This window comes from Callorhinus ursinus, unplaced genomic scaffold (genome assembly GCF_003265705.2).
Source record: "Callorhinus ursinus isolate GAN/ISIS: 27379988/994484 unplaced genomic scaffold, GSC_fseal_2.0 scaffold12, whole genome shotgun sequence".
NCBI classification, from domain to species: domain Eukaryota; kingdom Metazoa; phylum Chordata; class Mammalia; order Carnivora; family Otariidae; genus Callorhinus; species Callorhinus ursinus.
The window spans coordinates 62,913,193-62,926,901 of record NW_027397074.1 but is presented as its reverse complement, the minus strand read 5'-3'; the positions used below and the strand labels follow the sequence as shown (position 1 = coordinate 62,926,901).

General features: G+C 37.3%; 1 protein-coding gene across 5 annotated transcripts in view; it reads right to left on the bottom strand.

Moving 5' to 3' along the window:
• Window positions 1–388: 388 nt before the first annotated feature.
• PTPRZ1 (protein tyrosine phosphatase receptor type Z1) overlaps window positions 389–13,709 on the bottom strand; it is a 170,189-nt gene continuing 156,868 nt past the window's right edge. For all 5 annotated transcript variants that reach the window (XM_025865777.2, XM_073899127.1, XM_073899129.1 and 2 more), the window contains 7 exons: window positions 8,392–8,485; window positions 7,997–8,070; window positions 6,539–6,667; window positions 5,382–5,528; window positions 3,935–4,077; window positions 3,042–3,177; window positions 389–1,360 (listed from right to left, as the gene is read on the bottom strand). In XM_025865777.2, coding sequence (XP_025721562.2) covers window positions 1,220–1,360; window positions 3,042–3,177; window positions 3,935–4,077; window positions 5,382–5,528; window positions 6,539–6,667; window positions 7,997–8,070; window positions 8,392–8,485 — 864 coding nt within the window. In that variant the 3' untranslated portion in view covers window positions 389–1,219. The remainder of the gene's footprint in view (window positions 1,361–3,041; window positions 3,178–3,934; window positions 4,078–5,381; window positions 5,529–6,538; window positions 6,668–7,996; window positions 8,071–8,391; window positions 8,486–13,709) is intronic.

Here is a 13,709-nt window from a genome sequence, read left to right as displayed (position 1 = left end):
CCTGACAATTTCCCTTAATTTAGGGCGTCTTACCTTCTTTCCACTCTGGGATTTAAGAGCTCCTGGTCAATTTATCTGGCTTCCAAACCAGCTTAGCTTGTCCCTGACGACCAAATCTGCCTAATTCTAAGTCCCAGCTTGGTTCTAAACCAAAGTTTCCCAACATTTTTTGGTACGTTGTAAGTAGTTAGGTCCTAATAAGGTAATCATGGTAGTTGTGTAGTGTCCGTGAGTTCCCCGTGTGCCTCAATGCACAGACTGGGATTCACAGCTCTCTCTGCTGCTCCATCCCATCCACCTTTTTTCACTTCCACCATCCCAGGGGGACCCCTTTCTACAATTTTCTGCTACACCTGCCCCAGCACAACACTCCCCAAACAAATGCAAATCGAGAGCAATATTTATATTTATTTTTGCAATGCCTTGGATAAAAACCATTTAAACAATACTGGATAAGGTGTTATTCTCATAAAAACATCTTCTTTCAAAACAAGTGTATCTCTATTTCCCATAAAAGTTAGAGTTACATGCTAAAACAGTTAATTACCAAGATAACATGAAAGGATATCAGGAGACTTGTAGAATAAGACCAGATAATGAATTACATCATTATACTAAACAATTACACAGAACTAGAAAACTGACTCAGTAGTAAAATATAAAAAATCTACAATTATAAATATAAATTTGGTCCATGGAGACACTAGAGCAGTATTTACAGTAAGTATCAGATTATTTCTACTTTAGGTGAATACTGCAGTTGTAAAATGTTGAATATCAGAGGGAACGGGGTGTTTTATTTACAAACTACTATATTAAAAGTTATATTTCTAGCAAACCCGATGATTGCTACAAATACAGCTAAAATTTGACACTAAAAACAAACATGTTTTATGTAGTTGGGAATTCCTCATATCTATAAATTGAAATTTTCTGTTAAAATCAATACCAAAAAAACCCCCACAATTCCATTCTTAGAAATACTGTAAAATTCAACCATTTTAGTTTAAACACAATAAGTGAATTACAAGAAGTTTTGCAGAAAGGCACACGTTGTTAATGATGTAAATTTGGCAGCAGAATCCTATGTCATGAAAATTACTGTCAAGTGATGGAAAGTAAGCAAACAGATAACAGAAGAACTGAAGTGATTTTCCTGTCTGGTTTCAGAAAGAGGAAAACAATGCTCAGGTATGGATTCCCCTCACCCCTCTATGTGCTAAACTAAAGACTCTAAGCTCTCGGCTATATTTCCATCAGGCAATGCTGCGCCATTACTGTCCAGAGAGGTGGATGGATTCTCTTCCTGCCTCGTGCTCACAAGACTGAGGACCGCTTTGTAGAGAAACTGATACTGCTCCTGGAGGACAGAGAATGTGAGGTCATAAACAAGAAGCTCAGTGAAGATGGACATTTGTAAAAAGAAGTAATATTTTCAGTCATGCTTTGGCACTGGTCAGAGAAGGGCATTGTGTTAAGGGGCCTGTTACAGGCTGCAGAAGTACACAATCTATATTAATATCTCTTTCGGGTGAAATTTAAAGTAGCTTTCCTAGTAGCCAACGTTCATTGACCTAGAAAACCGACCAACATACTTTTGTCAATGGTAAGCACTCCATGGTTATTCGTTTATGTCATGGAATCAGAAGGTGATGTGACAGATTACTGTTACTGATTTATCAACTTGCGTGTAATCCTTTGGTAGGAGGCACCTATAAGCCACTCATAAATAACTTACTCATTCTCCTTTCTCCAGCTGTGATGAAATCCATTGGGTTTCTCTGTTTATGGAGAGGTCCCAGAAAGGACAGCATTGTCAGCTCAGGGGTTCATGCAGAATGTTTTTTACCAGATCCACTTTTTACCAAGTGTTCTTCACACCGTACCAGCCTGACTGGTCCTATGCCTTGCTTTGAGCAAAGGTGAGCATGGGCCCTGCTATGGTCTCAGAGTAGAGACACAGAAGAATAAAGAGTTCTCTTACAGGTGCCAATTTGGGTGGTGGTGGGGGGGGGCGGGGACAAAGGCAGTTTCAGAGAATGTGAGCCAGTAACTGACATCATAGTGGAAAATCATTAGGCCCACACGTGAATCGGTGCATCCTTCAATGCATCCATGAACCAGGTGAAAGTTCAATCTCTGGAAAACAATTTCACATAGGAGCAGCTTAATATAACTCAACTGGCCTGAATGACTTTTAATAAGTGCTCCTCTGAAGTGCACATTTGCAAGGGTTACCTTACTTTCTGGACAACTGGTCTGGACTGAATGAAGGCTTAAAGATGGACCCTTACACATCCACAGACCAGGGAGCTGGAGGTGAGTCTATGACTACTATATCCACCTAAAGGTCTTCCACTGGGGCATTTGCATGAAGATCCCTATTGTCTTTCCAGCCCTTGTTTCTACGATATTAAAAACTTCCAAATTATTTTCAGAGTTGAGACTTATCTCTCCAAATATGCTGTGTCTCTTTCTTGATTGTACAAGTTTCTCTTTTTAAAAGTACCCAGTTGGCTAATTGAACATAGAAAAAAAAAGATTCAGTAAAAATAAAAAAATAAAAGTACCCAGGAATTACCCATTTGTTAAGTACCAAAATTGAATTCGTCTTTAGAAAAAAGTGAACAGTTCCAACGTTGAAGTCTTCAAGATCTGTCTTCTGACTGTTCTCAGGCTATGCAGAACTTGAACCCCACCCCAAGATAACTATTTTGTGGGGTAAGTCGGAGAAGTTGGTGCTTCTACTGAGGGTATTTTTCAGAATTACAGTAAGTCTTGCAAAAGGAGACGTGAAATTTAAAAAATTTTATCCATCAATTTTCTGGAAGATAAACTTTAAATCTGTATTGTTTATTATTCCAGTTCCAAAGATTGTGGACTGATTAACTTGTAATTCAGTTCGAATACTACATGGTAGTAATATGTTATGAGTCAATGAGATTTTTTTTTTTTGATACATAATAAAATTATTTCGGCAGCCTTTAGGAAGTAAGCAGCACTCTAACAGTGAAAGTTTGGTTCACTGTTCTTATACTTACAATGTCGGCAAAGACTCCTGGCCTCATCAAATTGATCATCTTGGCTACCTGGTAAACATCCATGGAATTTTCCTTTTCTAGTTGGTGCATAAGGGTTGTCAGAGCACAGAAAGTTCCTGCCGTCACTCCTCCATGCCTTGAAGCAAAGGGAAGGGACAAAGACTCCATTCAGATGCATCAAACATTCACATTTGGAACTCACAAAGCCTTGAGAACTTTGTAGTGGGAACACAGAAATTAATGAAATGTCTCTCTTTATCATGTAGAGAACTATGGTTTAATTTGAAACATTAGCAAGTGTTCATGATATTAGTAATGGGATACTTTATAGAAGTTTAATGTTTATTCATACATTTGTTATTTTTATACTCTGGAAGGGGTTGGTAATAAATCACAAAGATTTGATAAGTTATATCTAATATATAATGTATATATAACACATAATTCCAGCATATGCTTTTTTATTTGTTCATAACAGGACCCTGGAAAGATCTATTGGTTCGATTCCTGTTCCTGATAAATAAAAACTATATCAATTTTAATCCTATCCAGTGCATCAATAACTTAGAAATGTCTCTCCGGTTAGCACCTGTAAAAATTCAAGTGCCAAAACACTGACTCATCACACAAAGTGATCTCAGCATACAATACAAGAGCACATTCTTGTGATCAGGTACCCATCTTCTGCCTTCAGCAGGAACTCCAAGAGAAGTGAAAAAAAAACACAAAAAACAAAACCGAATTCTGTATTAACCTTGTTTATAAAAAGCTGATGATCTCTCCTGGCTGAGTCACCACAACTGGTCCAAAGCACGAGGTTAGTACAAAGAAAACAAATATCTGACCACCTGGAGAGTGCTCAGGCATGAAAGAGTTTAAAGAGAGGAACTTACTCATCATGGACAATCACAGGCCCATCTCTGTTGGCAGCTTCCTCTTTGATAATACTTATAAGTTCAAAAGTTTTACTAATGGGGCTATCTGGATTTGGCCATTTGGGGCACTGAAAATGCCTCACTTCAAGTACATAATCATCCTGTAAGAAGAGAGAAAAATTAATATTTTTAGAAGAGTCATATTGGTGAGTGACAGTTTATTACGAGTGGAGTAACTGGGGAAATCAGGAATTACAGGAAGGTAATAAAACCCAATCACATGCACAAGTGAACAGCAGCGGTTGCAGTCCACCCTCCATCTCGGAGGGAAGAAACTGCTGTGATACCTCATTTCCCATGTATACATGTAATCTCCTTTTCATTCTAAAAATAAGGCTTATTTGTGTGTTTATTATGGTAATCAAACTCTGAAACCCTGTACCAAAGATGTCTCTGTGCCACTATTTAATACAAAAAGACATCTTCACTGTTAACATTTGTTTTTAAAAATAACATAGACTTCTTCAAATACCAGCACTAATTGCCCTCAATTACATGAGAGTGTAATTACATGACAGGGCGGGGAAATGCTGGCAAAGGGGATGGACATCCAGTCTACTTCTGATTCTTGTGTCAGTGACCAGCCAGGCTGTGTGACTTCATATCCCTTAAACCTCTGACCCTCAGCTTCCTAAAGTGTACTCAATCAAATGCTACATTGAAAAATAAGCCACAGAACCTAAATTTTATATGGTTTATCCACTCTCAGAATTAGAGTATAGTAAAGTGCAACATTTAAATCATCTAAAACATGATTTAACCTTTCTCCGATTGGGGACGTACTCTGCATCTCACATGCCTTACTCCCTATTATTAGTATCTGTTAACATTTTACTGTAGCTGTATACCAAATTATGTACTATACTGTAATTCTATAAATAATTCTTGACAAGGAATTCGGATTGCTGCCTTATAGGTAACCAAGAATTAGCAAAACAATCCTAAGTTCATTGTACTGCATCTCGTCAAAGCACTTCTTCGCTTATAACACATTGTCTCTTGGTAGATAGTGGTAAGCTCATTTTGGTAGATAATATTTTTCCTCTTTTACTTAGAAGAATTCAAGGTAAAAATTTCCCTTAAAACATCAGAATTAGGATTAATGAAATTATTATTTTTTTTTTTACTAAGTTTATTCTCAATATAAGTTCTGTCAGAACTACTCTGGAGTAAAAGAGAAATCGTTGATTTCCTGTGTGTGAATGGTGGCAGTTAATGTTTAATGATGCTATAGGATTTTGAAAATGAAAGTGACAAGTCAGGTAAAACTGATTTTTGGGTAATCGGTCTTAATTTGTAAGAAATTAGGTTCCTTTTTATTTCTAGGGAAGATCCTTAAATCAGCATATATTTAACATAACATGTGCTTAACATGAGAAGTCTGTTATTTCAGTTATGTCCATACCTGTGTAGCTTCTAAGATAAAATCTTGAATTATAAGTTTTTCTTCATTAGACAGACATTTGTGTTCTTCAGCCATAAGAGTGACCTTAAAACTCTCACAGTTTATGGGCTCATCTTTATTTGGCCAGTAAACAAACTCATCTTCTGCCTGGAGGATTAAATACCAAAGAAGTATGATTTTCATCAAATGCTTAGTAAGTCAGACCGTGAAATGAAGTTAACCGGTTCACACAGCAAATTCAACTCAAATTTTTCTTTGGATCTCAAAACTTACTCTTAAAATATTGAGCCTTACACAAGTTTGATGTGCAGAATAAAATATTACATTTAAGAAACCAAACTATTGCTTTGTTGTTTTGCTCTTAGCTCATCAGTAACAATGATAAGTTGTTACTTCTGTAAATGATAACTGAGTAGAGAAGATTCAAGTGATTTTAAGAGCTCAGCAATTTCCAGTGTCATCTGGAATGGTCAGTCTAACTTTATAGCTAAGAAATAAATCTCCAAGTTAAGTATATGTGCAAAACCTAAACAAAATAGCCCCCCCCTTTTTTTTGTACTTCTATAGATCTCTTTTAACTGAGGGACTCTCCAAATATCCTAACGAGTTTTATTTTTTAAAAAATGTAAATAGAAGCATATGGACTGACTTCATGGTTGAAATTCTGTTTTTTCTTTTCTTTTTTTTTTTTAAAGATTTTATTTATTTATTTGAGAGAGAGAGAATGAGAGATAGAGAGCATGAGAGGGAAGAGGGTCAGAGGGAGAAGCAGACTCCCCGCTGAGCAGGGAGCCCGATGCGGGACTCGATCCCAGGACCCTGGGATCATGACCTGAGCCGAAGGCAGTCGCTTAACCAACTGAGCCACCCAGGCACCCGAAATTCTGTTTTTTCTTAAGCAGTATCACAGAATACTTAAATGTAAGTTCATTTTAACTTACTTTTATTTAAAACTGTCATTCTACAATGTCAGACCTGGGACATGGTAACATAACCAAACAAGGCCCAATAGTAGACAAGGTACAACTCCAGTGACATTAGTTTATTAGTTGAAAAAAAATTACTTTATTTGTTGGTATACTTGGACTTCTGGCTGTTGTGACTTGTTATCTCCTATAAGGCAAGTACCAAAAGTGACCGGGGATGGGGGCGCTTACCATGTTTTGACCATCAGGAAGCATAACTACCACCTGGGCATTATGGTCCCATATCATCCTCCAGAAATCCTTGATGGTATGGAGAAGAGGATGCTGGGTAATGATGAATTCATTACTCTGATAGTAACCCTACGAAACCAAAGAGAAGATAGAAAGAGCCCCAAGAGATGACTTTAAATATGCCAAATACATGTCTAAGCTAATGGACCTTAAGTCAAGGTAGTCTTTTTATTTTTAGATTGTGTCTGTAAATAATAATGTGATTATTATAGCTGATGTTTACAAGGCACTCTCCATACACCAGGCATAGGACTAGCATTTTCTTCCCCCTAATTCCCTTATGTCTCACAGAAGTACTATGCAACAGGAACTGTGGTCCCCCTTTCTCAGATGATTAAACTGAGGCTTAAGAAGTTAAGTGTCGTGCCCAAGTCTACCTAGCTATCACGTCTAGAAGCAGACTTACCAAAATGGCACATGGACCATGTCTCCTACACTAGATAGAATGGAAATCCAGAGGGGAGTTTACATTTCTCACTTTCCACAAGTCCCAATGCAAAGTGCCAAACTTTACACCTACTGACTACAGAACACCTTTGGTGTCCAGACACCCCAGCTTCCTCTCTTGGAGAGGAATAGAAGGCACTTGCAGATTTTGCTGCAGAAACCTGGAACTTGCAGCCATTGGATTGGTCATGATTTCCATGTTGCTGCTCACTAAAATTATGGCTCATTTATCCTCTTCTGCTCTGGGTCTCTCAGATCCTGTTCCTATTCCCCAGGGGCTCATTTGATTCGGCATGTATTAAGATGCCACCACCACATATCTCCCTGTTTCCTGCATGAATAGTCCTAAATATTTTCTTTGCTGGATAAATGAAAAGTGGTTTTGACATGGGAATTACAACCTTTTCATCTGAAGCCAAGCTTCCTATGATCGATAGGCCTGAAATGGAAACGAGAGGCATAAAACAGCCAACTGTTTCTCATAGAAAATCTAAACACAGAAGGAAAGGATTATGTCTTTAGGAATCCAGGTCTTCAAATGAGCCCAGTTCACTGGGTCAACACTACTGCAAACCTGGATTGGTAAACTCAGGGAGACGGGCTTTCCTGAAGTCACTGTGTCCTGGGTCTGTTCAGGGTAAATGAAATGGAGCCTCTTAGATGGCTAACTGTATGCTTTCTATCTTCTCATCAGTCCTCAATGGTGAGTTCAGTTCCTGCATATACTGATTTGTCTTGCTTGAGGGTTCTCCAGTCCCAGCACACATAAAAACATCAAGGAATGCTGTTATTCTTGCCCCATTGGGCCGCAGTCTGTGGTCATTAGATTTGGCTTCTATCCACCAGTGGTGTTAACCTATGTCTGCAGCCACTGCTTCAGGAAGCCCATACTGGTTTTGGTTCTGGTAGCACAAGCTAGTAGGCAGCTTTCCAGTGATTTCTCTGACTTACCATGATATAGGAGGCATTGATGTAGTCTGGGCCTTCCCCACTCAGAGATGAAATGCCAACCCTTGATCTTTCCACTGGAACATAGAACATTCGTCATGAACCACCACGCTCACAGCTCTATACCCTTTCCCCCCCACCCCCACATTGCAAAGCATAGCTGCATGTCTCAAGTTGAGTGTCTTTGATCTGTAAGCCAGCTCTTCTATGTGTTTTGCATTTTTTAGATGGACTTCAGGATTTAAGAGTCCTTCTTAACAGGTACATTATCAGGCATAATTAGAAAAATACTGAGTGAATCAATTCATTCCAAGATGTAAAAATATTGTCATATTGCCTTCCAGGTTTTTATTATAAAAGAGGGTTTTTTTTTTTTTTCATGATTCAGTATAACCTACCAGGGATGATGGAAGAAGTTCTGTTCTTTTCCCTGTTGCATTGCTTTAGGGCTGTAGAATAGTCACTCTGTTGTATATTTGATTGACTCAGGAGCTGAGAAAGAGAGTCAAGGAAAAATATAGATTATTTAAGTCACCCAAACACACACACACACACACACACACACACACACACATGACCCGACCAAGAAACCAAGATAAGATACTGAATATACATATATCTGGTTTTCCAAGAATTACTTGAACTAACTCCCTGGCACATCTATGTTCTCTACACCAGGGGAGCTGGAAGAAGCACAGAATGTCTCTAGTTTGATGTTTAGCCCTGGGAGGATCTTCCCCATGGCTTCCTCTATAGGTGTGTGCTATGTCTTCCACTTACATCTCACTCTGCAGTTGGGGGTAAATTGCATGGAATGCGTGTGTGTGCATATATATGTATATGGTTGGATTTCATTCATTCTTTTAGTACTCCATTTCACAAATAATCTACTTGCTATTTATTCCCCAACTAGCGAATGTTAGGATTATTTCCAATATTTTGCTTTTCTAAACTTTGTAGCAATGAATATCTCTTGTATGTTTCTTAATACCCACACATGGAATTAGGAGTCATCGGCATTTAATTTTTGATAGTCTGATAGATGATAAGTGGTAGACCATGGTTTTGACTTGCATTTCCTTAATTACTGTGAGATTGTGAATTGTAGCATTCATTAGCCATTTAGGTTTCTTCTTTGATGATTGCCTTTTTATATTTCTACTTCACTATCATTTATTAATTTGTAGAGGGTTTTGACGTCTTGAATGTAAGGCTATAATCTGTTTAAAAAGTTGCTAAGGTCGTTGTTCTCTTTAATCACACAGACACTCACAGCCAACTAATTTTTTAAGATTTCTGCAAATTATATCCTTTTCTACCCTGATGTCTTCAAAATATATATTGCTAATGTTCTTATAATAGTTATAAAACCTTGTTGTGACCTTTAGGTACCTTATTCATCTTGAATAATTTTAGTGTTTGAGGTGTGGTAAGAATCCAGTTTTACTTGTTTCCACATGGAAATTGTCCCAATTTCCCTTATTGGTTAGTCGGTCCTTTCCTCATTGATTTGTGGTGTACTATCTGTCCAATAACCCTTTCCACATATGCATGGTTCCTCTGGATGATTTGTCTGTTTTTTAGTGTTAATGATAGTATCTACATAATAAATCTTCATATACTGTACAACACACTTCTATTTTATTTTTTATTTTTAGTATTGCTTTGGATGACTTCGCTCTTTACTTTTCTAAATGTTAATTTTAAAATCACTTCTTGATTTCCCATGACAAATCCTGGGAGAATGTGATTGGTACCACACTGATACTTAATTTAGGAGGAGCAACATCTTCACAAATTTCCATTCAGGAAAATTGTATCTATATTTGTTGGGTCTAATTCTACGCTCTTCAATTCAGTTTTATAATTTTTTTTCTACACATTCATTGCACCTTTTGTTACGTTTATTTTTGAGACCATAGAGTTTTTGTTTCTGTTTGCTGTGGTTGTTGAATTGGCTGTTTTTGCTCTAATATCTTTTCTAACAATTGATAGCTAATGAGTTACAATGCTATTGATTTTTCATATATACTTGAACTGTAATTAAGAGTTGAGTTCTAATAATGAATATTAGAAGTTTTGTTTCTCTTGATGTTCTATATAGAAAAGTGTATCATCTGCAAATTCTTTTCTACTTTTATACATTTTTTTTTGGTTTAACCTGATTTCCAGTAGAATGTTGACTAATAGTGTCAGCAGCTGACATTTCTTGTTTTTTCTAAAAACTATGAAAATTTCCAACTTTAAGTTTTGTGTGTGACATTTACATTGTAGCCTCTGTAAGATGAAGAAAGCTTCCTTCTATTTCTAACTTACTAAGAGTTTTTGTTATGAATAGTACTTAATTTTGTCTACTGTTTTTTCTACATCTTTTGAGAGGGCCATACAATTCTCATAACTAAATTTGTTCATATTTTCTAATGTTAAATCGTCACTTCATTCTTGAAACAAACTCTACAAACCCTAATTGGTCATAATATTTAAAAAGAAAAACACACTGCTGGATTTGAGTTGCTGATATATTTTTTAAAGATTTTATTTTTTGAGAGAGAGAGAGCATGAGGGAGAGCACAAGCAGGGGAGGGGGAGGGACAGGGGAGAAGCTGACTCCCCACTGAGCAGGGAGCCCAATCTCAGGACCCTGGGATCATGACCTGAGCCAAAGGCAGATGCCTAACCAATTGAGCCACTCAGGCACCCCAGTATTTTTTAAATAGGATTTTAGCATTTAAGTTAATAAATGAAACTGACCTATACATTTCTTTATTTATACTATCTTTGTACAGTTTTGGTATCAAAGTTATACTTGTCCAGTAAAATAGTTAGGTTTATTTTCTACCTAGATATTTTATCCTAGAGTTTGGAATTTTCTGTCCCTTAAAAGTTTGGTAATTCTTTCAGTTCCGGTTTTATTTTGGAGGTGAGATTTTTGGTAACTGATACAATTTATTTAATGGTTATTGGTCTAGCTGGATTTTTCATTTCTTTATAAGTATATCTTGCTTACTTTTTCTTAAAAAAATTCATTCATGTAGGTTTTCAAATGTATTGTCACAAATATGTTCATACTATGCTTTTTAAGTTAGAAAAAAACATTTCTAAAATATTTATAATTATATCCCTGTTTTTTATCTTAATATCTATTTCTGTATACTCTCTCTTCCCTTTTCTCACCAATCTGGCCACAGGTTTGTTTGTTTTATAGTCTTTGACAGAACCTGCATTTGGTTTTGTTTCATCTGTTTCTATTTAATTACTTTAACTTTCTATTTAATTTAAGAAAGCTTTAACTTGCTTAAAAATTTTCTGTCTCCCTCTTTGGGTGTACCATGCTTCTCTTCTAATTTTTACATGATGTGCCTATTTCGTTTGCTTTTATTTTTTTTTATTCTCGAATATATTTAAGGCTATAACTTTCTGTCTAGATACAACTTCTATTGTATCATACAAGTTATGCAATGTAATGCTTCTGTTGACCTTTAATTCTAAAGATTTTACAATTTCCTTTTTCTCTTTTTTTTAAAGATTTTATTTATTTATTTGAGAGAGAGAGTGAGAGAGAGAGAGAGAGAGAGCACATGAGAGGGGGGATGGTCAGAGGGAGAAGCAGACTCCCTGCTGAGCAGGGAGCCCGATGTGGGATTCGATCCTGGGACTCCAGGATCATGACCTGAGCCGAAGGCAGTTGGCTAACCAACTGCACCACCCAGGCGCCCTATAATTTCCTTTTTAATAGGTCAATTATTTGAAAGAACATTTTTATTGTCCAATATCTGGATTTTTTTCAGGGCAAGTTTTCATGGTCAATTCTAATTTTACTGGATTAGGTTCTGAGAATATGGTCAGTACAGTATAGATTCCTTGAAATCAACTCTTCCCCCTCCAGCAGCTATTTAACATCTTTATTTTAGAATATGTGTACAAACACACATGTACACCCCATGCCTGTGCACACACACACATACCACACACACACACATACACATTCACCTCCCGTGTCACACAGGGAATAGAAGCCACAGAATATTCCCTCAGTCTCCGGCATTGGAGCCCATACACTTCCTGCCACCACACCCATTTATGTGTCCCAGCATTTTGCCCCAATCGCTGCTTGTCTTGAATCCTTCTCCTTTGCCCCTTCTCAGGATTTCCTCTCCCTCTAATAATCTCTTCTCCCCTATGTGCCACTGCCATGGATCTCTTTCCATTAGTTTTTTTTTTTTAAAGTAATCTCTCTTTATTTTATTTTTTTAAAGTCAACTCTGTTCCCAACGTGGGGCTCAAACTCATGACCCTAAGATCAAGAATCACATGCTCTACCGACTGAGCCAGCCAGGTGCCACCCTTTAGCAATCCTCAGTTTGTTTCTTATGATTAAGAATCTCTTATGGTTTGTCTTCCTCTCTGATTTTGTCAGAACAATAAAACAAGACAAAAACAGAGAGGGAGGCAAACCATAAGAGATGCTGAACTCCAGAAAACAAACTGAGGTTTGCTGGAGGGGATGGGGGGGGGGTTGAAGGATGGGGTAACTGGGGAATGGGCATTAAGGAGGGCACGTGGTGTAATGAGCACTGGGTGTTATATACAACTGATCAATCACTGTACTCTACATTTGAGACTAATAATACACTATATGTTAATTAATTGAATTTAAATTTAAGAAAATTAAAAAATTTTAAAAAATGAGGCATTTAACTGATATATGACATTACATTAATTTCAGGTGTATTATCATAATGCATTGCACAATAATCACAAGTCTAATTAACATCCCTTACCATATATAGTTACAAAATCTTTTTTTTTTTAAAGATTTTATTTATTTATTTGACAGAGAGAGACACAGCGAGAGAGGGAACACAAGCAGGGGGAGTGGCAGAGGGAGAAGCAGGCTTCCCGCCGAGCAGGGAGCCTGATGCGGGGTTCGATCGCAGGACCCTGGGACCACAACCCGAGCCAAAGGCAGATGCTTAAGGGCTGGGCCACCCAGGCGCCCCTACAAAATCTTTTTTTTAATGATGGGAACATTTAAGATCTACACTCTTAGCAACTTTCGAATATGCACTACAGTATTAGTAACTATAGTCACCATGTTGTACATTACATCCCTATGCCTGATTTATTTTATAATTGGAAGTTTGTACATTTTGACCCTCTTCACCCATTTGGCCCAACCCCTACCGTCTGCCCCCGGCAACCATCAGTCTGTTCTCTGCATCTATGAACTTGTTTTTTTTTTTTTTTTTTTAATTCCACATGTAAGTGGTATCATATGGTGTTTATCTTTCTCTGTCTGACTTATTTCACTGAGTTATTTTTGACTTACTTCACTTGCCATAATGCCCTCAGGGTCTATCCATCTTGTTGCAAATGCCAAGATTTCATTCTATTTTATGGCTGAATAATATACTACATTTTCTTTACCTATTCATCCATCAGTGGGCACTTAGATTGCTCCCATATCTTAGCTGTTGTAAATAATTCCACACTGAACATAAAAGTGCAGGTATCTTTTTGAGTTAGTGTTTTTGTTTTCTGCAGATAAATACCCAGAAATAAACAGACATGTAACTTACTTCAAGGGATTGTATCTATAGAAAAACTTGAATGACTAATGTCTTATAGGACAGTGTGTGTGCGCGCGCGTGCACACACACACACACACACACACACACACACTTCTGTATCTCCCTAGTCAGGTGTTAACAGGAAA